We start from the raw sequence: 22,982 nt of genomic DNA, 5'->3' as shown, positions 1-22,982 counted from the left end.
ACTTTAAACTAAGTTCTCAGCCAGGAGTGACTTTATGGGCTCCTTGAAACCTCTGAAGTTGTAGGTAAACCTGCAGTTTTTCAAGGAGAGAGGTCCATAGCATTCCTTAGAGTCGCATGGAGATCTGTGACTTAGAAGAAGTTAATAATACTGTCTTTAAAAATGATGCTGTCTGGGACTGGGGTTGTGGCTCAGCAGTACAGTGCTTGCCCAGCATGTGCAAGGCCCTGGGTTTGATCCTCAGTACCACATAAAAATAAATAAAGGTATTGTGTCCAACTACAACAAAAAAAATAAATATTTTTAAAAAATGATGCTGTCTGTGCTGGGCACTCTGTGTGCTTGTAGTTCCAGCTGCTCAAGAGGCAGGAAAAGGATGGTTTGATCCCAGGCGTTCAAGGGCAGCACAGCAACACACCATCTCAAATAATGACAATAACAATAATTTGAAAAATCGATTGCCATCAAGTACAAATCATGGTCTCTGCTTGGCTCTGCTTGGGCAAGGTCCTAAACACCAGGGCTGCTTCTTTGCTGATCCTCTGGGTGGGACAATTTTTCTCTACCATGCCTGGCCAACTCTTTCTTTGTCCCATTAAACCCCAGCCTTCCCTAGGTTCTTCAGCCTGAGTTAAGGGGCATCCAGGGACTCCCCAAGGCTCCCTGCCTGCCCTCTGGGAGAACACTGACCACTTGGTTCACTCAGGGGAGAGGGCCTGGGACCTAGTCTGCACATATTAGCAGGTAACAGCTCACCAAGGACAGGAACCACATACATCATGGCTGAGCATCACAGGACCAGGCACAGGTGGGGCTTAGCACAGTTCTGCTAAATGAATGAATGACCCGAAGACTGTCATAGTCATCATAGTAGTGGTACAAATAATCATTATAAAACTAATGATGAGATGGTGGGAGTGGGGATGACCTACTGCTCTGTTGTCAAGCAGCAGGGAGCTAAGGCTGGTGGTAAGGGGGTGAGGCTGGACCTTGACTCTGCCACTTAGCTGCAATATGATCCCCAGCACATGTAAGAGTGAACATGACCTTAGAGGCTGTCAGAGTGCACAGGAGTTGCAGACTGTCTACAGCAGGAGGGGCTTGAGGCACTCAGAGCAGGAGGTTGGGGAGGACCTACCATGAAGTGCTTCTCCTCGAACTTGGCAATCTTGAGTCTGCCCTCCTCCTGGTTTTCTTGGATGGCCTCCTGGATGCACTCATTGAAGGTGTCCAGCTCTATTTTCCGCTTCTCCTGCTGTTTCAGACCATACTCAAAAATGTTCACGCAGATGATGACAAATTTGTCTTTATATGTGAGTGGCTGTTAAGGAAGCTCGAGATAGTCTTGGAAGCAGGCATGACAAAGGTGTTGGCCCCTCTCAGCACAGAGCATAGACTGCGCTGAACACTGTGCTCAGGACTCAAACCCAAGGCTGCATGTGACCCCTTTGACAGATGAAGAAAATGAGGGCCCAGGGAGCCAGGATTGGAGGTCTGGAGCATAAGATGGTAGTTGGGACATCTCTACTATCAACTGGAGGAATTCAACAAAGGGGCTAAAAGGTCCCAGAAGAGATTCCTGAGGGCCAGGTGGGGCCAGGTGGGGCCAGCCCTAACTGGGAAATAGGCAGTGTGTGCCTTTGTTTCTGGTGTGTTATCCAGAAGAGCACTTTTGGTGAGGACCTAAATGCTCCTGAGGGAGGATCATGTGGTCAAAGCATCCCATCCAGGTTCAGGGACCACACTGGTATGTCAATTCACCCTTCTCGGTCTCACAGTCCTCATCTACAGCTAAGGGCACAATAGGACCTGCCACATGGAGTCCTTGGGAGGAATCCTTGAGGTCAGGCAGTTGAAGCCCACAGGATCTTGGGTGATCTGTGGGGATGGAAACTGATGTTTGGGAGATATTTGCCCAGTCACATAGCCACACAGAGCTACAACCAAGAGGTAAACCCAGGTCACCTGGGGTGGAGTGGGGTAAGGGTAGCAGGGGCCCCCTCTGTCTGGCTCTTCCCTGACCCACGTCATTCTTTTCAGAATATCTGGATTTGAATGAATTCATATCCAATACGAAAATTGTCAAAATTCAAAATAGAGCCACATGTGTCAAACTCTGGCCAAACCACAAAGCGAGGGCTCTCGTGCACAATTTCCCTTGTAACAGGAACTATCACAAGAACAAGTTCGCTGCAAAAGGACATCTAGTCATTTAACAAGGACAGGTAACTTCCAGGCACAGTGGTGCTTGCTTGTAATCCCAGCAACTGGGGAGGCTGAGGAAGGAGGATTGCAAGTTTGAGGCCAGCCTCAGCAACTTAGCAAAGCCCTTGGCAATTTAGCAAGACAAGACTGTGTCTCAAAATAAAACTAAAAAATTAAAAAAGGTCACAGGTGTGACTCGGTGGCTAAGTGCCCCTGGGTTCAATTCACAGTACCAAAAAAAAAAAAAAAAAAAAAAAAAAACAATCCAAAGCAAAACAGACTGCTATGACTTTCAGACAAGTTTTAGCCAGTAACTGCTGGCACCAATGAATGTTCACAACTTAATAGCTTTTCTCTTTTCCAGTAAAACTTTAGCCTTTCCTTTGTTCTCCAGATGTACCCCTGACCACTCTGGTCTGCACATGTTCCAAACCACAGTTTGGAAACTGTTATTTCCAAATAACTGTAATTTTATTGGAGATTCATCTCTATATTTTCCTGGATGTTCATATCAGTGATGACGGCTCCATAGACTTATCTGGGACTTTTCATCTCAATGCCTGTCAGATCTAAGAATGCTTCAAGTCTACCCTAAGTCCCCCAGTTTAGGGAATAAACCCGTGGTTTGATCTTCATGGTCACCTACTGACCACACCCTCTGGACTCCAGTTGACTGGGGGAAGAAGGCAGGTTCTCAGGCCCCACAGACAACAGTTCAAATCATGGCTTCTAATGGAGTGACCTTGGACAAGCCACTTCCCTCTCCAAGTGTAGCTTCCCTGACTGTAAAATGGGGTTAGCAATGGCAACCATGTAGTGGAATGCATGAAGACATTTAAAATACCAGGTCCAGATGCACAGCAGGACAACCAGGCTGCATCTCCCTCAGGCAGCTCAGCTGACCTGGCCCCTTGGGTACACTGTGTTAAGGGGCAATTTTACCTCTCAAGGTCTCATAGGGAAACTGAGGCCCCAAATAGAAGATACTTGCCCCAACCAGGCTGGTGGCATATGGACTGGGCTCACATCAGAGGAAGCAGCTGGGAACTGGGAAGGATATGCCGCTAGGAGATCTCCCACACCAGGCAGGTAGGACAGCTTGTTGCCCTCCACATCCTCTGCATACATGCTGTCGAAAAGGTAGGAGTCATCCAGGCGCTCAATGAATGCCATCTGTGGGCAGAAACACCTGGGCGTGGTAACAGGGAGTGAGCCCCCCCCCCAGCTCCTTTCAAAGGCACAGCAAGGGCCCCCTGGGTAGGGGCTTATGCTAGGCACTGGGACTGGAAGACACATCATGGAGGTAGGGATGCTGCCCTTGGGCTGCATCTTCCTCCTCAGAAGGCTGAGGGAAGGACATGTGGAGAGGCAGAGGATACATCCAGGGGGTGGGCAGACCAAGTTGCAGAGGGGACATCAGGTCCTGTAGATGAAGCAAGATTTACATGATTTCGAGTTCAAAACTGGGGATCCCTGGGGATCTTGGTTCAGTGTGATTGGTGGGCTCTCAAGGCATCTCTGAGCTAGGCCAAGGTTGAGCCGCCCTCTCCAGTGGTACCTTGTGTTCCTCCAGCTTCATCCGCCGGGCTTGCTCTTCCTCCTGCTTGATCTGCATCTGGTTTTCCCGGTGCTTCATCTCATCAATGCTGTACTGGTGCTTCATCTCCGCCATCTTTTTCTGATCAGGGAATGAGAAGTAGCATTGTTACCCAGAAGAGACTTTCATCTGAGCCACAATGACCTCTGCCATCCTGAGGCCTCCCAAGCATAGGAACCCTTGGGTGGGTTGCTTTCGTGAAGGTGGGAAAGCTTTGAGGTCTTGTGGATGAGAATGATTTGTCATTTCCTTATGACCCTTCCCAGATCCTGAGTCTAAGGGGAATCAGGGAACTGGGAATTCACAGAGCTGGGAGGCACTGTAAGGGCCATGTGCTCATCCCTTGTCAGCCTGAACTGCTCCTGGCATGCTCTAGAGAGCACCAGAGGCTGTCCTCCTGCCGAGTCCTACAGTGCCAAGAGTCTAGAGCTTGGGGTGAGCTGTAGCTGGCCCCAGATCTGACAGAATCATGAACAGGAGATTCAGATGCCCCTGGTTTGTGGAACTCTGCTTTCATGATCTTTTGCTTACTATTTATCTGGATGGTTCTAGACAGGTCTCTGAACTGTGGAAGGAGCCTTGGTTTGTTCAAGGTGCAATGGGGACAAGCAGGGAATTTCTGATGACTCAGGAGAAGATACCTGGGAAGGATCTTTGACCTTACAGTGTTAGTCTGTCCTGTATTTGTTTGTTTGTTTAAATATTTTTTTAGTTGTTGATAGACCTTTATTTTTATGCGGTGCTAAGAATCAAACTCGGTGCCTCACATGTGCCAGGCAAGTGCATTACCGCTGAGCCCCAGCCCCAGTCCCTGTCCTGTGTTTTTATAATAGGCAAAACATACCCAAGTGGGTCTTGGGCCTATTCCAAGCTTTTGAACCCATGCTGCATTTCACATTATTGTCTAAATGAGAAAAATAAGACTTAAGAGTCTTAGAATTCAAAATCCTAAATCTTGTACTGTTATAGGACAAAAGAAAACAAGCCCATTGGTTGGCTACATATCACAGTGGTAGAGTGCTTGCCTAACTGTTCCATGCCCAGTAAAACACACACACTCACATACACACACACACACACACACACTCACACATTCACACACTCACAAAGGAGAGAGAGCCAACCCGTGGTCTGTGGAGGAACATCTTTCTGATCCCATGTCATCTCCGCGAGCATCCAAAGAAAGTTCTGGTAAGTGGAGAACATTGCTCTTAGAAGACAGCTTATCCCCTGGGGACTGGACTTTGCCTAATGACCAGATTGCAGAGGGTCAGGGTTGAGAAAGGTCCAGCCCTCCTCCCTACTTTGGATGGCCTTTTCTGGGTGTCCCCGGAATCACCTCAGTATCCCCAAACACAGGTTCCTTTCTTCCAGAAAATGCATCAGTTTTTGGTGAGAAGGAGAAGGCAGGTCAACAACCTTTGATCTCCCAGGCACCCAACATGGAGGGACTTCCTGGTTCTGCCACTCAACAAAATACCCGTAAACAGACCACACTTCACAGAGTATAAGGAGACCCACTCATGGCAGTGAGGTGGATAGGGGCTGTAGTGGACAGAGGAGAGACCCTCCCTAGTAGGGCTAGTCCAGCATAGGGACTTCAGGCCAGGCTGTGCTGCCTGATCAACAGGGGCCAACTCCCAGCTTGACCACCGCTGGCCATGAGACCCCGGGCAGGTCACCCCACGTGTGTGTCAGCAGCTGATGGAAGCTGGGGAGCAGAGCAGGCCCCCCCTCACAGTTTTTATGAAAACAACAAGAAAAAATGCCAAGTGCTTGGCATGCAAAGGCTGGACAACAGTCGGCGATTAGCACTGCTCTGGGAGTCCACACAGACCTGAGGTGACCCTGGCAGATGTAATCGCCAAGCCAGGCATGGTGATACACGCCTGAATTCCAGCAGCTCTGGAGGCTGAGACAGGATGATGTTGAGTTCAAAGCCAGCCTCAGCAATGGTGAGGCACTAAGCAACTCAGTGAGACCTTGTCTCTAAATAAAATAAAAAAATAGGGCTGGGGTTGTGGCTCAGCGGTAGAGTGCTCGCCTCGCACGTGCAAGACCCTGGGTTCGATCCTTAGCACCACATAAAAAAAAAAAAAAAGTGAAATAAAGGTATTGTGTCCAACTACAACTGATAAATAAATATATATAAAAAAAATAGGACTGGGGACGTGGCTCAGTGGTTGAGTGCCCCGAGTTCAATCCCTGGTACCCCCCAAATATATATATATATATATATATATATATATATATATATATATATATATATATATATATATATATATATGTATATATATATATATATATAAAATTGCCAACCCTCCCCTGAAAAACGGACAAGGGCTGTCAGGTGGCCTTGGGGCAATGTATGGAGAAAGCCCAGTTGCCAGGACACATGGGAAACAGCACCCAGGAGTGTTTTGCTGGAATTGCTCTGACAGAGATAGGTAAGGAGGCTTAGCAAGAGGGCACTGCCTCTTCTCTTCCTAGGTGTGGACAGGGGAAGACACCCTTCACTGCCCTGTGAAATTTGGGCTCCTGAAGACTTGTCTCACAGAGCTGGGAGACAGAAAGGGAGAGACTTGCCGCATGGTCATCAATGCGCCGGAAGTCCAGGTACACAAGATCAGGAAGGTAGGCATAGATGAACATTTTGTAATCCTCTGCCTCAGCAATAGGGTTCCCAGACAGGTTGAGTGTCCGCAGGCACTTGAACTTCCGCAGGTAAATGAGCTGGGGAAAAAAGACACCCATCCCCCTTTGAGCCGCCAGAGAGCTGAAAGCGTATCTGGTAGCACCTCTCCTTGGTGCTCTTTTAGGGTGTGCAGCCTAGCATAGCACCTCTCTGCATGGACAGGCAAGGAGGGGCTGGGGCTTCTAGGTTAAACGTTCGGTGAGGCTTTCCAAAGTATCAGTCAACTGGGGCTCCAATCCTAGCTCTGGGACTTAGAACTAAGGCACCTAACACCTGTGAGCCTCAATTTCCTCAACTACAAAAATGGGCATAAAGATATTATATTTTATAGGTCTTGTAAAGAACTAACAAAATAAGCTGTGAAAAGCATTCTTAAGAGTGCCTGACACCTACTCAATAAAGGGCAGTTATAGTTGGGTGTGGTGGGCATGCCTGTAATCCTATCAGCTTTCGAGGCTGAGGTAGGAGGACTGCAAGTTCAAAGCCGGCCTCAGCAATTTAGCGAGACCCTGTCTCAAAATAAAATATTTTTTTAAAAGGGCTGGAGACGTGGCTCAGTGGTTAAGCATCCCTGGGTTGAATCCCTGGTACCCCCCCCCCCCAAAAAAAAGAGGCAGTTATAGTTAATACTATTAGTGATCACTCAGAATAGTGTGACTTTTTTGACTGCTAAGTCTTGTGAAAGGTCCAAATCTGTTAAATTAAATGTAATGGTTAGCCTCACAAGCACTGGATAACAAACAATGAGTGGAACATCTCCATTTCCTATACCCTAGTTTGAGTAAAATGGGGGAAAAGTCAGATGATACTTTATGAGATAGCATCATCTGAACATCTAGATGCTGGGCTATGCAAAACATAGAAAAGAAAGCAGTCAACTGTGTTTCTCTGAATTTCCTTCAGTCATTTATTTGTTCTTTTATTTAATAAACAAGATTAAGCACTTAGCAAGCCTCTGGCAGGTACCATAGTAGCTCTGCAGAACAGGAATAAGGCCCATGGGTCCTTGGCCCCAATAGCAATTACAATTTATGTGTGGGTGAAAATATTTTTTAAAAAATACAATCATTAAGGTTTGGGGCAAATGCTATAAGGACTATAAAGATGGCACAATGAGAGAAAATAACAGTGAGAGGCCTTTTTCAGTCAGGGAGCTCAGAGGTCTCTCTGGGGAGATGACATTTAAGCTGAGACCAAGGAAAGCACCTTCCCAGAAGCCAAAACAGTATAAGCAAAGGCCCTGAGGCAGCAGAGAACTTGGCAGTACCAGGAACTAAGCAGAGGCCAGGGTGGCTACAGAATGTTGGGAAGGGGCTAGAGGAAAGGATGTGAGATAAGACTGGCAATAAGATCAGAGCCTGGTTCATGTAAGACCACAGGCTGTGAGCAATGAGATTTTGTTGAGGATAATGAAGTCATTGATGTTTTAAATGCGTATATGGGAAGATAGGATCTGATTTAATGTTTTTTGTTTGTTTTTCAGTACTAGGGATGAAACCCAGGGCTTTGCACATGGTAGGCAAGTGCTCTACCACTGAGCTGCATCTCCAGCCCCCTTTATATTTCATTCTGAGACAGGGTCTCACTAAGCTGCCCAGCCTGGCTTTGAACTTGGAATCCTCCCACCTCTGCTTCCTGAGTAGCTAGGATTAGAGGTATACACACTTGGCCCTGGCTCTGGAATTTTTAAGAGATCTCCCAAATGAGATTCCATTTTTCATGTTTTAGATTAGCATAGAGAAAAGTGTGATAATAAAATGTGTTGTAGATGGTGAGAGGGAACAGGTCGCACCGTCATTGCTGGTGGGTCTGTAAATGATTCCACTTCTGTGGAGGGCAATTTGGCAAAGATTCATCCAAATTTAAAATGCATGGTCCCTCTGACCCAGCAATTCCCCTCTAGGAGTTTATCTTACAGATGAACTGATCCAGGTGTAAAGCAACTCTGCTCAAGGACATTCCCTACCTAAGGGCTTTCAGTACAGTACACATGTATTGGCACCAGGTTGAAAACAACCTTGACATTCACATTTAGGGGACTGGAAAAATACATCACATCATGTCTGAGCAATGTAATGATACGGCAGAGAGAGGGAAACGATGACTCAGGAGAAGAGGGGCCAATTGAAGCCAGGTATGTGAAGGGCAGTTGGACGGACATGACAATCATGCACAACGCTTAAGCACAAGATGCCTGGAGAGACTGGTGCAATTCAGAAGTAGGTGTGGCCCCAGAAGGAGAAGCAAGGACCAAAGCCAGGAGTGAGAGGCTCTTCCCTGAGTTCTGCTTAAATGTCTGTGTTTTTAATGCAATAAGCAGGTACTAAAAATAAGTACCTGCAAATACATAAATAAATGACAAAGGAGCAGATAGAACCGATAAGGGCTAAAGAGAAAGATGCTCAGGGTTAGAAGCTAATAATACCTGAGAGTTGTCAGTCAGGACTTTCTGGATCAAGTCAAAAACACCTTATTAGGTACAGAGGATCCAGGGTCCCTAAGGACCCAGGATGCAGCCAGGCCCTAGGAACTTCTGGTCTAGATACCTCAGCAGTCCCTGGCAGCTCCTCCCCATGGACCTTCTGTTTTCCTTTTTCTCTCCTGGGGACCAGCTATACCTGCCTCTTGAATATTCACAAAGGGATCTAGTACCTGGCACCCACTGGGAAAGGGTGATGGGATTTCTTCCTGACCAGGGCCTGCTGGGGCAGGATAGAATACCCTGGTCAAGGAAGGGAGTGAGGCATCCACAGAAGGGCTGGGACCTCTGCACCCTTTAACAGTGTGCCTGATTCTATGGAGGGACAGGGTCTCAGGCTCTCTTATGGTTTAGATGTGAAGTGTCCCCAAAAAGCTCATATGTGAGACAATGCAAGACAGCTTAGAGGTGAAATGATTAGGTTATGAGAGTCTTAACCCAATCAGTGTGTTCGGGCACCGATAGGGATTAACTGGCTGGTAACTGTAGGCAGGCAGGGTGTGGGTATAAGAGGTGGGTCCCTGGGGGCTTGCCTTAGGGTATATATTTTGTCCTTGTTGAGCAGAGCTTCCCTGTTCCCAGCTGTTTCCCTCTGCTACATACTTGGGCTGTGAAGTTCTGTTTCACTTCCCACCCTAAGGAATGGAGCTGCCATTTGTGGTTGGGACCTCTGAAACCCTGAATCCCAAATAAACGTTTCCTCCCTAAAATTGTTCTTGTCAGGTCTTTTTGGTCATAGCAGCAAAAAAAGCTGACTAAAGCAGACATTGTAAGTCTACAATGTCCAAGGGCTAACGAGTTGGAAGGGATTCATTCATACGGAGCCCTGGGCTGTAGGACATACCAAGATAGAAATAGCTGCTAAATGCTCAGAGTTTCAAGCAGCAGGGTTTGGGACAGGGGATGCAACTCAGCAGTACAGCACTTGCACAGCCTGTGTGAATCTTTGGGTTTGATCCCAAGCACGTGGGTAGGGGGAAGGCCTGGGGCTGTTTGGGGGGTTAATCAGCAACCTGAAAATTCCTGAATAATGATCATTTTCTATACTTAATATGTGCCAGATCCTGCATATAATACTCTCTAATTGATTCCATCTTCACACCAGCCACAGGGGATTGGCAGCACTGAGATTTGAACACAGACTCTCAGTCCCTGCTCTATTAACCTGCACCCTCCATGCCTCACCCTGCCATTCCATTGGCCAGCATTTGGGTTTCCTGCACTTACAGAACAGAGGGCAGGCTGGACAGTCAGGACCCAAACCTTGAAAAGGGCACTGGTTGGTTTTAGATCCTCCTGTCTGGTGTGCGGGGCAAACTTTTGAGACTGTACCACCTCTAGAGTTTGGCTTTGCTGGGCAGACTTAAACATCCATCTCAGGCCATTCACCTTGGTCACCCAATCTGGCCATGTCCCAGCTGATACTGGTGTGAGGGTAGGTGTAGGGCCTAAGATGTCCCAATTAGACTGAAAGGACACCAGCTTGAGATTTTTCAAGCTCTCTGTCTAAACAAGGAAGCCTATGACCTTGATTGCAGCAATGAGAAACAGCCTTGGGGAGACGCTGAGAATAGCAGAGCCCAGAGGTGGAAGGAACCTGCATCCTTGAAACCCTGTTGACAAACTCCCCGCTTTGCAGTGCAAATGATTATGTCACCAAATGCCCTTGTTTGTGATGGCTGACCTATGACTTTGGCTGCGGCTGTGACACTCTTGTTGACAGCATCCATCTCATCATTTGCTTTCTGTGTCAGAGAGGTCTCTGAAGTCACAAGCCAGCTCAGGAGCCAGGCAGGGAGGAAGCTAATCCCTGGGGCAACCCTCACTGTTGAGGGGTAGCACTGCAGATCAGTGCCTAAGGCTTCAGCTCTTAAGTGCTCACTTCTGGGAAGCACTCTGGCTCTTTCTAAGACCCAGCAGAATTGAACCCCCATCACCTGCTACAGCAACCTCAGTGACACTCCCCACATTCACTCCAGATTCCTGCAGTCACCTCATTCACTCCAGATCCCCAAGTCACTTCACAAACAAACTATCTGTACCTGAATCTCTGCCTTGGTTTCACTTTTAGCCTGTCTGAGACAAAACTTGGTTACCTGCAAGCCAAATGTGCTTTCTGGTGGCACCATCTTGCACTAACCCATTCACATGATCTCCTTCAAGTCCACTTCAAGATGGCAGGTTCCCTTCCCAAACGTAAACCTGATCTGAACATATCACAGCAAAAAGTCCTTCACTGCTCCCGATGCTTATCTTGATATTCCTGTCTGCAGTGAGGCCCCAGCTCCCAGGCTCAGCCCCCACCTGCACACACCCTTGACTTCTAGGGACCCTGGGCTCCTCAGGTAGGTAGCCTTTCCTGTGCATCCTGCAGGCAAGCAGGCTTTCCTGACACACCTCCAGGCATTTGCTCATGCTATCCCCTTTTTTTGAGATGCTCTTCCCTTTGCTGGATGGAAAATTCTCATCATTCTCTTTCAGTGAATCTGCATCCAGTTACCTCTCATCCCTTGATGCTTTCCCAGGAAGGATGTCAGCCATGACAGTCCATTCATTAAAAACCTGCTCTAGCCTAAACCTGAATCAAGTGCTTTATGTTTATTCTTATTTGTTTCTCATGAGAGCCTGGGCAGGTGGGCTATGATTACTCTCCACTTGACAGGCAAGGAAACAGGCATGGAAAGATTGTGCCTCACTGGGTTTAGATCTTCCTGTCTAGCATGCACTAGGAACTGCCAAGACTACATCACCTCCTGGGTTTGGTCTTGCTGAATGCACTTAAATATGGGAAACAACTTGGGCACTTGACCTACCCCAGGCCATGCATCTAAGCTACCCAAATGTGCCATCAGACTGACCTAAGAAGAAAAAGAAGACTTGGAAGGATTCTGGACAGCTGCCAGGTTTGGTGGCCAGGCTGGAGAAGCAGATCAGGGACTGTCTTGTAAGGTTACTACTGGTCACCTCTGACATAGGACCCTTGTGGCTACTTCTAGGGTCTCATCCCCAGCCCACTGCTGTAAGCCTATTGTGCGGTATGCTCAGGGAAGCCCACCTTTCTCCTCAGATGACCAATGTCCAGGATTACACAGGCACATTCCTGGCACTGTGGCTTATCCTCCCACTTCCCAGAGGTCTTGTTTTATTGCCCCTAGCTTCTTGTCACCTATGTCTTAATTATGTGGGTGTGTGGGCTAGTTGTCCTGAAGGGACCAAGTCTTGTACGTCTCTGTACCCACGGAGCACAGGACAGTTGGCCCATATCGAGTAGGTGCTTTGCAAATGTTTAAGGTAATATAAGACTCAGAAAGTGACTTCACTGAAGCAGAGATTGCAAACTAGTACCCAGAGATGCGTTTTGTTGGGTTAAACGTGGTACTCAAACATTATGGCATCCCTTGTGGAATAACCTGGATGTCTGGTCTTTCCAGGCAAAGGGAGAAATCTGGAACACTCAGCCTGTACTCCCCCTACCATTCCCAGCCTGAGTCCTTCAGGTGCCAGTGAGCATGAGTCCCTATTTCTGGCCACTCACGTTCATCATGTTGCCAATCTGGTTGTTGCCCAGAGACAGCACCTGCAGCTTGACCAGAGCATCCAGGGAGTCAATCTTGGAGATCCGGTTGTTGAACAAGCTTAGGTCCTCCAGATTCACCAGTGTGTCCAGCCCCTCAATGGCCTCGATGTTGTTGAAGGACAGATCTGGGAAGGGAAGAGGATTCTGAGGGTGTGTTGCCTGAGCTAGGGAGGAACTGTCCTCAAATAAAACCACAGGGGCTACTGAGTGCCAGGAGCTGACTCACCGTCTAACATCATATGGTTCTAGAAGTCTGGTATGGATTCTTCCCTGCAGCTGCATATGTTTACCACCCTCCCCAGTTCTGCTGATCATCCTCTCGGGGATACATCTCTGCTCTGACATAGTCCTGGGATGAACTCTGCTAATTATCAGGTCTAAAGAAGGATACCTTGGGGTCACGGGTGCACAGTTGTGGGTGGCCCTTCCTGACACCCGTGGGCATTTTAGCAAGTCTACCTCCTATCTGCTTAGTGGTGACCTGTTTACCAAGTGTCCATCCTCTGACAACAGGCCTGAAAGGCAGCTTGGGATTTCTGGGCCAAGAGACCTGGACCTGAGAGTCAGAAGACCTGGCTGTGATCTGCTTCCACTGCCTGTGGAAGCAGATCAAGCCAGCCTCTCTGAGCTTCAGTGGCTGCATCTGTGAAATGGCACCATAATCATTGCCTATGCAATTGCTGTAGCTCCAATGGTCAGCACAAATAGAGCTGAGAGTAGTTTACAAATTGGGATATGCACTGATGCCCCAGGTTGCCCTTGTTAGGGAATGTGGATTTGGGGGCCAGACAGTAGTGGGCAAGTTCCTGCTCTTCCACTTCTTGGTTGTGTAGCTCAGGGCAAGTGCCTTGACCTCCTGAGCTTTGGCTCCTCTTCTGCAGATAATAATAGACACCCATCTCCTAGGATTGTTGTTGGGTATCCACCTGCATCATACCAGATATAAGGGGGCTCCTAAGAAGCCAACAGTTGGACACAGTTCATCAAAACCCCCTGCGGCGTTGGCAGCGAGGGCCAGAGCTCTAGGATCAGATAGAACTGGGCTGGGAGCCTGATGTCCCCACTTGTTCACTGTGACCTCAGTTTGCTCATCTCTGTGATGGGAACACCGTGTGGAGTGAAAGGCCTTAGGGAAAAATGCACAAGCCCACACTTAGCACGCAGTTGAGAACTCAATGCATGCCCACTTCTGCCACTATCACTTGGTCATTTGGCCCCTCTAGGCAAGTTATCTGCCTACCTATATTTAGATTAAGTGGGAGTCCACAGCTGTCCCCTGTGCTCCACCCAGACTGAGGTTAGGCAGGTGGGTGCAGAACGTTCTGTCCTGATGTGGCCAAGAACATCTTTGTCCATACTTTGCCCAGCATAAGCCCCAGGCTTTTAAAAAATAGCTGCTTTCTGCTGTGCCCAAGCTGATGAAAGGTCAGCAGCTGAGTGTCACCCTGATTGTCTCCTGGGGAGGTGATAACCTTGGCAAGGTGTCACCTTTGTCTAACCAGGGCCTTACCAGGCAAGGGCCTTACCCAGCCAGACAAGGTGTACGAGGTTCTCCAGGCCCTCGATCCTCTCGATGATGTTGTTGTCCAGTTGCAGCTTTCTCAAGTTTTCAAACTGCCAGAGATTGTCGATGCGGAGGATGTCTGAAACGGTGGAGGACGGTGCAGCCTCGGGTTAGGGTTTGGTGCCAGCACACTAGGGGACTGAGACAAATCCCTTGCCCTACTCTGGAGTCTGCAGGTATCCTGGAGGTGTGGGCTGAGCATCAAGGACCACTGTCTCCCTATCAGTGCTTAGTGTTGGTGAGGAACAGGACTGTCACTCAGGGTCACAAGAGGACATAGGTCCACTGGGGATGGGACTAAGCAGGGGTCAGTTGGACCTGTCCAGCGCAGGAGACTCACTCACACTGCCTCTGGGTCAGGCTGGGGGCTCCCCCAGGAGGCTGGTCCACCTTGGAACTCAGGCCAAATCAGGAGCACAAGTGGGTTTTCCACAGTGTGACCAATAGAACCAAAGCCTGGGTCTCTATTGGTGGGAGGATTAATCAATCAGTTCTGAAATTGGCAGGGAGGGTCATTTGGCTACAAATATTGAAATATTTAATGTCTATGCCCTTTGCCCTTCAATTTTCCTGGAATCTGTCTCCCAAGACATACCAGAGAAATGCCCATGGGCACGCAAGAAGCAGAAAAATAGAGGAGAACCCCCAATTGTCCATGTATAGTAAATGGGATAAATTGCCCCTAAAACAGAGGCATACTCCATTATTACAGAAGTGCTGGGACCCCACAGTCCCTGAAGACCACCCACCCCAGCTCCGCAGCCCACTTATTCCTTTTGCTATGTCAGCCAGAGTTTGGTTTCTGTCCCTGACAGCCAGAAGAGGTCTGAGAAGCACATACATATAAACAAGTTGATATTCTATATGTGAAATTCTAGAGACTAATCTTGTTCTCCTCCTGCTTTCCCCAGAAGCTACATATAACTCTGTTTATACATCTCTTTTTTCTATATTTGCTTTTGCAGTGCTTTCCAATTATAAGATTACAATATGCTCATTTAAAGAAGTAAAATAATGTAGACATAAGGGTATTTTTTTTAAGTATCCAGGGATACTCTAACAGGGCTGGGAATAATACATTCTGGGAATGCCCAGCATAGTAAGACCCTGGGTTCACTCCTCAATATCACAAAAAATAAATTTTTTTTTTTATTTTATATACCCCTGCTGAGGTAATGTCTCAAAAAAATACCAATAATCGCACATTTGGGTGGCAGTTTCAATATTTGTTAGTAGAGGCAGGGCCTACTGGTACCAGGTCTTGGAGGGGTGGCCAGGATCCTCGGACCCAGGGCTGCGAGGGCCCACCAGTCCCCTGGAGCTGCATGCTCCCTTCAGCCCCTCTCTTAGGTCCCAGGGCTGGACAACACTGGAACTGTCCATCAGCTGCCTGTTTGTGGCCAGATTTCCCAGACGGCTATCAATCTCCATCCCCACCTGTACTTCCGGGTGGGACCCAGTTCTGCTCCAGGCTCCCAGCTGCCTCCCATCCTCAGTCAGGATTTTCCAGGCACCTGCTCTAGCCCTGATTTTTGGACTCACAGCTGCCCACCCCCATTTTGCCCTTGGCCATGGTGGTTTCCTGCATAGCCACTTCTTCCGGGTGGCTCCTGCAAATCTGGGTGCCCTGCCACAAGCACCTGTGCAGACATTTGCCTGGGTATCGGTAGTTCATGTGGAAAAGCCAAAATGACACAGTGAACCAGGCTGTGTTCGGCCATTGGCTCCAAATGAGTTACTGGCATGCTGGGGTTGCCGCCGAAGCCAGTTTAATCTTTAACACAGACAGCGGATCCATCGTCATCATTCCCTGGGCCACAGCAGTGGCCATCTCACTAGATTCCTGCTTTTGGCCCTGCAGCCAGCGGGGTCCTGTTCTGTCTTGTGAGAACACAAGTACCATCCTGTCCTGCTTCAGATCGGGACTCTCCCAGGTTCCCACCTCACTCACTGTAAAAGCGAAATACTTTCCACTGGCCCCAAGGCCAACACCAGCTGCCCCCAGACCTCTCTGACCTGTCTCCACAGGGTTTCCTCAGCGGGCCTGCTCAGGCTTGCTCTGTCTGCTCGCCCTGTCTCACATACTTTTGCTAGTGGATCTCCCTCACCTCCTTCAAGTCTGTGCTCAATTGTCACCTTGGCAAGGCCTCTGATCACCCAGAAAGTACTGCACCCCATCCTGTTTCTTTTTTACCATAGCACACATTACCTTTAACATATATTTTCCTTGTTATATTTATTTGTTTCCCCCACTTGAATGTCAGCTCCATGAAGATAAGGCTCTTTGTCCTTTGGGCTCCCAGCTGAAACCTGGTGCCTAGAACAGTACCTGGCACATAACAGGCACTTGCTCAATATCGGCTGAATGAAACTTTAGATGGGGAAGCAGGAAGCAAAAGCAAGGCAGTCAGGTGCTAAGGCCCAATCCTGCCGCAGCCCTTCTACATCTTTTCCTCCTCTCAGAGCTTAGGGGCTACAGTTCACGGCCTTCCCAGCTCTGGGGAGTCATCCCTGGAGGTCACACCCTGGGAGGCCTGTGGGATTTGTGAACCTGGCCCTGGCAGGACCTGTCTTGCCCACTGCTGTGTCCCCAGGGTTTGGTGCAGAGCCCTGCTGAGGTAATGTCTCAATAACTTCTTGTTGACTGGTTGCCTGGCCAGCCCCATGGCAGAGAAAGAATGTGAATCCTGCAAGGTCACTCTACTGTGGCCTCACCTGCACAAAACACAGGGGTCTAGAGATCCTGGCCCACCTCTCCCCTTCCTCTTGCATCTCCTCTGTGCTGACTCCCTGGGCCACGGCTTCCTGGGACATGACTTGCTGGCCTTCCAGCATAGTCTGGGCAGTGTGCATGTCTTGCCTCACTTGTTCCCAGCCAGCACTTGGGAGAGGGAGGACAGGCACCCCATTTCACAGATGAGGTCTCTGAGGCAGTGAGGCTTTGTCTGTTCACCAGCCGTATCTTCTCCCTGGAATATCCTGTCACTACTGAAATGTTTCTCTGCTTCCAGGCCCTATGTCCCTCCTGTTTCCAGTCCCTCTCTGGTTAACCTAGTGCTGGCTCCTCCTCCTCCTCATGCTTCCCACTTTAGCTCCTGGCTATATGGGACCTCCTAAGTTCTGCCTGCCAGGGAGCCCCTACTCTGAGGACACCAGTGCAGAGTTGTGTGACAGAAACAGCGTGGTCTTTGGGGTTTGCTTTGATTTGGAATGGGACAATTTTATCTTTTTTTCTGTTTTTATTCAGAATCAGGGGTGTCATGGATGCTCAAATGATGATAACACTTGGTATGAAACTTTAAATATGTCCATGCTGGGCTGGGGGTGTAGCTTAATTGTAGACTGCTTGCCTAGCATGCTTGAGGTCATGGGTTATATCCCCAGCACTGCAAAAAAAAATTTTTAATGTCCATGCAGCGGGTATAGTTCAATGGTAGCCCACTTGCCTAGCATGCTTGAGGCCATAGGTTTAATCCCTGATACTGCAAATAAATAAATAGACCCATGCTGCTCACATGCCTTGGAATTCAATGAGCCTTAATGCTGGTGTGGGTCTTTTTTTTTGTACGGGGGATTGAACTCAGGAGCACTGAACCACTGAGCCATATCCCCTGCCCTTTTTTGTATTTTATTTAAAGAGAGGGTCTCACTGAGTTGCTTAGTGCCTTGCTAAGTTACTGAGGCTGGCTTTGAAGTAGTGATCCTCCTGCCTCAGCCTCCCCAGCCACTGGGATTACAGGCATGCACCACTGTGCCCGGCTTAATATGGGTCTTTGGATCATGGACTCTACGTGGAATTCTGGGGCTTTAAGGTAGGGCAGAGAAGGCCACTTGTGTGTCCCCAACCCACCCTGTATCAACCCTAGGCACCCAGGATACGTACTTTGAAAGTCCAGCTGCAGGGACATAACATCTTTGAAGAGGATGCCCTCCTGCTTGGCCAGCTGCCCAGCTTCCTCCCGTGGACCCTGCTCCCCCACAGCCACCTTGAGCATGTCGTTGTCTATCACTCTCGGCTCCATCGAGTCGTACATCCGGTTCATCTTTCCTAAAACACCACATTTCTCTTTCACAGCCTGCCTTTTACTTGTTTGAGGACAGAATCTGGCTGAGGTCTCCTCTTTAGGGGTCAAAGGTCATCAGGGAAGCCATGGACACTTTGAGGGCTGCCAGTCACATCCCTCAGCTTGCTTGTACCTCAGAGATAACACATTTGCAGGAAGGTCACTCCAGGTTTCCCAGCAGCCATCTGAGCCTTTCTGCAGAATTCATTTCTTGACCCCACAACCACAGCTGGGGCCATACCTGGACTGATGTCTACACTGGTCTCCTCAGTCCGTGGTTCTCACCTTCCCTCAAGGCCATAGCCCCATATCAGGCTTCTGACTTTCCGTTCCCATCCTCATTCAGGTCTCTTAGTGCAAACCACTGACTATGCTCCCTTGGCAGCCCCAGCCAGGTGAGCCAGCCTGCAACGCCCCTCCTCTGAGGAACTCATTCCACACAGGCAGTTGTGTGGGTGTTTCCCAGCCCCTACAAACTGTCCGCCAAGGGAGGTGCTGACCCAAGCTGGCCAGTCATGCTTTCCCCCTGAGAAGTGGGTGCTTTCCCCCTGAGAAGCAGGCAACTCCCTCAGGTTGGAAGTGCTTATTGGATCTGGCTGCTTGATTAGGGAGGAACTAGGGAGCCATGGGCTGGTCAGACACATGGTTAAGTCAAAAGAGTAAGCGGGGATGTGGTGGATGTACAGAGAGAAGCAGAGATGGGAAATTGCGTAATCCACACGAAAAAGACAAAGGACAGATGGAATCTGCCTTCTTCTTGCTAGCTTTTCAGTCCCTAATGTCCCTAAGTCTCAACCCCATGCAAGTTTCTGTGTCCTTTTTGGAGAGCATTTCCTGCATTAAATCCTCTTTAACGTAAGCCAACTCTGGTAGGTTTCTTTTTTAAAAATTTTATACACACACACACACACATTTAGTTGTTGATGGACCTTTATTTTATTCATTTATTTACATGTGGTGCTGAGAATCGAACCCACTGCCTCACACATGCTAGAAAAGCATTCTACCACTGAGCCCCAACCCCAGCCCTCTGGTAGTTTTCTGTTGCTAATGGTCCAAGGGTTTCTATGAGACACTGCAGGCAGAGGTGGGGGATCCGAGGATTTGGTTAGTCACATTATAAAACTGACCTGGATTGCTATTCCTGGCTGGACAGAGCTACAGTCCTGGGAATCTGGGGTGCCCTGACCTCATTATCATCATTACCAGCCTCTTAGTGAGAACCACTAATAGGACAGGGCCCTGCAGGAAGCTATGCCCTCTTTCAGTCTACTGAGATTCTGCCTCTGAGCCCTCTGGAGGTCCAGTTCTCTCCTCCTCTCTGCTCCCACCTGCTTCTCACCTCCCTGGTGAAATCACCTTCTACCTGTGCCCACGTGCCTCCCCAACATCCAAGGTATCCCTGAAACTCCTGCTCTCCCACCCTGATGCTAGGCAGCCCCTCTGCTCTGCTCCTGATATTAGACTGATGATGTCCACCATAAACCCTGATTAGTTGGACAGATCTGCCACCTGGCCTTAGACGTTGCCTGCAAAGTCTCCCTTCCCTCTTTCTTCTTCTACCAGCTACTTGGACGCAGCTTGGGTAAATGGAGTATCCTCCACTCCTGTAATGTCCCTGGTCAAATATCCTAATGCCTTCAACTCACGCACAGCCTTTCCTTCTTCCCTAGGGGTGGAGGTAGGGGAGGTGGGGGAGACACAGACTCTATAGCCCCCACCCACACTCTGGTGTCTTCTCCATCTGACCTTCCAACCATCAACACACTGGCTTTTACTCTAACTCTCTCCACACTGGTTCTACCTCCTCAGGGTGAATGATTCAACCTCCAGTGATGTTTCTAGCCCTTGTCTCTCCTCTCTCTCTTTCTAGCTTTTCACTCTTCTGAAATGGTTTTCAAATTACTTGCTAACAATTTATTTTAGGAAATTTAAATGTACTGTGTTTGTAAATGTTACTTGCAAAGTATTTTAGGCTTTTTTTTTTTTTTTTAAAAAAAGGGCTGCTTTACTTCAGGAAATAAACCATAATTCTGATGTCAAAACTTTGTGACTTCTCAGGCTGGGATGGTAGCTCAGTGGTAGAGTGCTTGCCTAGCACATGTGAGGCACTGGGTCTGATCCTTAGCACCACATAAAAATAAATAAATAAAATAAAGGTATTGTGTCCATCTACAACTAAAAAAAATAAACAAACAAATAAACAAAAAAAAACCCTCTTTGACTTCTCATCCGTCTTACTTCATCAAGAGCTGGTTCTTGGGACAAATCAAGCATGCTTTCAATCAAGCCCAGAAACTGCTATGCAATGAGGGATTAAACTAACTAGAACACCAAGGGCAGGATTTGGATTCTGACTGTGTCTCCTTTGGCAACTCCTTTCACTGGCAGAAACCTCTGCTTTTCAATCTGTCAAAGATGTATAATTCCTCTCTCCTATGTTTTTGTTAAGACTATGTGTTGAGTCCACCCATGTCTCCTGAATAACTACTACCTACCATGAATAACAGATCATCTTACCGCTGTTTTAGACATGAAACAAGTAATCATACAAATATTTAGTTATAAATCATGAAAAGTTTGTAGGTGTAGAGAACTACAAAAGCATACATTAAGGGAAACCTGGCCTAACCAAGAAAGGGCTGAGATCTGAAGGACCAATAGGAAAGAAGGGAGAGGGAACTGCATGGGGAGGGCTCTGAGATGGGAGAGAACAGGCATGCTCCACTTTGTCTGATATGATACAAGCTTGGAGAGGCCTGTAGGAGTTGTATTATTATCCTAAGGCCCTGAGAAAGCTCATAGGGCTTAATAAGGGCAGTGACATAATCAGATTTTAATTTTAAGGATTTCATCCCTAGCGGCAGTACTGAGAATTGCAAAAGTGGTGAGGTTAGAGATGACCAGGGATAGCGCTAAGATGTGGATTTGAGACATTTCTAGTTAATTTATATGTACGATTGATAATCCCCAGTTTCCAGAAAAGAAAACAAGCTAGTTAAGCTGGGTGTAGTGATGAATGCCTATAATCTCAACAACTCAGGAGGCTGAGGCAGGAGGATCACAAGTTTAAGGCCCGTCTGGGGAACTTAGCGAGACACTGTCTTAAAATAAAAAGTGCTAAAAATGTAGTTCAGTGGTAGAGCATCCCTGGGTCAATCCCTAGTACTTCCCCACAAACACAAAGAAAGAAAAGAAAGCAGGGAAAAATAAAAACAGAAGCTAGTTAGAAAAGCCAATTAGTATGCCAAAGTTTATACATCTAGAATATGGCAGAACCTATTTTCCAAATCATGGCTCCACTGTACCCAGGTTACTAGGGATTATTATTGCCATAATTCACTACGTTTCTCCCAACTGCTCTGGGTCAGAGACAAAGCCCAAACAGTCCTCCCCTATAGGGATTTTATCAGTAATTTACCACCCAAACTGGGTCCCCGTTGAATTACCTAATGACAGTGTTGTTGGTGACCAACACAGGTAGCAGGTGGGGACGCAGCAGTTTTTACAAACCTGTCAATGAAGTGATCTCCTCACAGAGAAATGGATCCGGATTTTCCTGGGAAACAATAAACTGGATGAATTAAATCTGAGGAGTAGAGACCTTATCAGCCATGAATTAATAAGAAGAAAACCAACCTCCTACTGAGTACTTAATGTGCATTCTGTGCACACAAATTATTTAATTACATGTCAGTTTCAGAAGTTATTAAAGAAGGGAGTCCTATAGTGCTCTTATTTCCCAGATAGGGAATCTGAAGCCCTGAGAGTGGGAGGAACTTGTCCAAACTCATACAACAAATTACTGACAGACATAGAATTTGAGTATCCATATTCCTAGTCCAAGCACTTTATACTGCACCAAATAAACTAACTTAATGAGATTTATGAGGTAGGATCCGATAGCTAAATTCTGGAATAAGTTATCAGTGGATCTGGGTGAAACAGTTAATCTGTTTCTAATGAAACAGATTGGGCAGGAGGCTGGGGAATGGAATCCCTTAAAATCCTTTCCGACCCTTACTCCTTCAAGAAGCACTCCCTTAGCAATTTCTCCTCTGAAGACCTGAAAAGTCCACGATTAAAGTATCTTAGCTGTCTGGTAGAGAACATGTGTTCCTATTTTACAAATGAAAAGGGCCAAGCCGGAATCCTTAGAGAGAGGGGTCACAGTCGGCCGCTCTCGCCCCTGAGGGTCCTCATGGAGCCTCAATTCCCGGGTCTCACCTTCTCAAGCACCAGCTATCGGGCTAGTACCCTGCAGCAGAGGCGTCTCTCGGTTGCTGGGGAAACAAGCGCCGCCACTCGGTTGCTAAGAGGAAGCAGGAGGTAGACATCCTGGGTGAAAGTTGACGGGTCACGTGATCACGTGTCTGGGTGGGAAATACTCCAAACACCAACCAGCCGTAGAGAAAACAAATGTTTCTCCAATCAGCACTACGGTGGGCGGGCAACTCCCTAGGTCCACCTCTTCCCCATGTCTGTTTTGAGTGATTGACTCATATTTTGTCCAATAACAGTAGGATTTACCTAGATTGACCAATTTACAGATGAATCAAAAAATACAGCCCCTGTTTCGGAGGCGGGCCAGGGGAGGTGCCGCTACGCCTGACGGGGACTCCAATGACCTAGCTTGGTCCTCGACCCAATCAGACTCCGTTTGGTGGGCGGGACTTCGATGAGGGCGGTGTAAAGGCCAATCGGAGGGAAGACTGTGGAGGTGTTGTCCAATAGAGACACGATAGGAGGGCGGGGCTAAAGGCCCGGCGCTAGGCGTTCTGGAGGGTGGGGCGGGGGCAAG

At 48.0% G+C, this 22,982-nt stretch overlaps 1 protein-coding gene across 1 annotated transcript in view; it reads right to left on the bottom strand.

Moving 5' to 3' along the window:
* Drc3 (dynein regulatory complex subunit 3) overlaps positions 1-22,475 on the bottom strand; it is a 38,898-nt gene extending 16,423 nt beyond the window's left edge. The window contains exons 1-9 of the mRNA XM_027921484.3: positions 22,409-22,475; positions 21,695-21,740; positions 18,001-18,165; positions 14,080-14,196; positions 12,512-12,678; positions 6,389-6,535; positions 3,764-3,883; positions 3,266-3,378; positions 1,139-1,313 (exon numbers count right to left, since the gene is read on the bottom strand). Coding sequence (XP_027777285.2) covers positions 1,139-1,313; positions 3,266-3,378; positions 3,764-3,883; positions 6,389-6,535; positions 12,512-12,678; positions 14,080-14,196; positions 18,001-18,160 — 999 coding nt within the window. The 5' untranslated portion in view covers positions 18,161-18,165; positions 21,695-21,740; positions 22,409-22,475. The remainder of the gene's footprint in view (positions 1-1,138; positions 1,314-3,265; positions 3,379-3,763; positions 3,884-6,388; positions 6,536-12,511; positions 12,679-14,079; positions 14,197-18,000; positions 18,166-21,694; positions 21,741-22,408) is intronic.
* Positions 22,476-22,982: the final 507 nt, after the last annotated feature.

Source organism: Marmota flaviventris, chromosome 17 (assembly GCF_047511675.1).
Source record: "Marmota flaviventris isolate mMarFla1 chromosome 17, mMarFla1.hap1, whole genome shotgun sequence".
Lineage (NCBI taxonomy): Eukaryota > Metazoa > Chordata > Mammalia > Rodentia > Sciuridae > Marmota > Marmota flaviventris.
The sequence above is the reverse complement of the archived record's forward strand: the minus strand, read 5'-3'. Positions and strand labels throughout refer to the sequence as shown.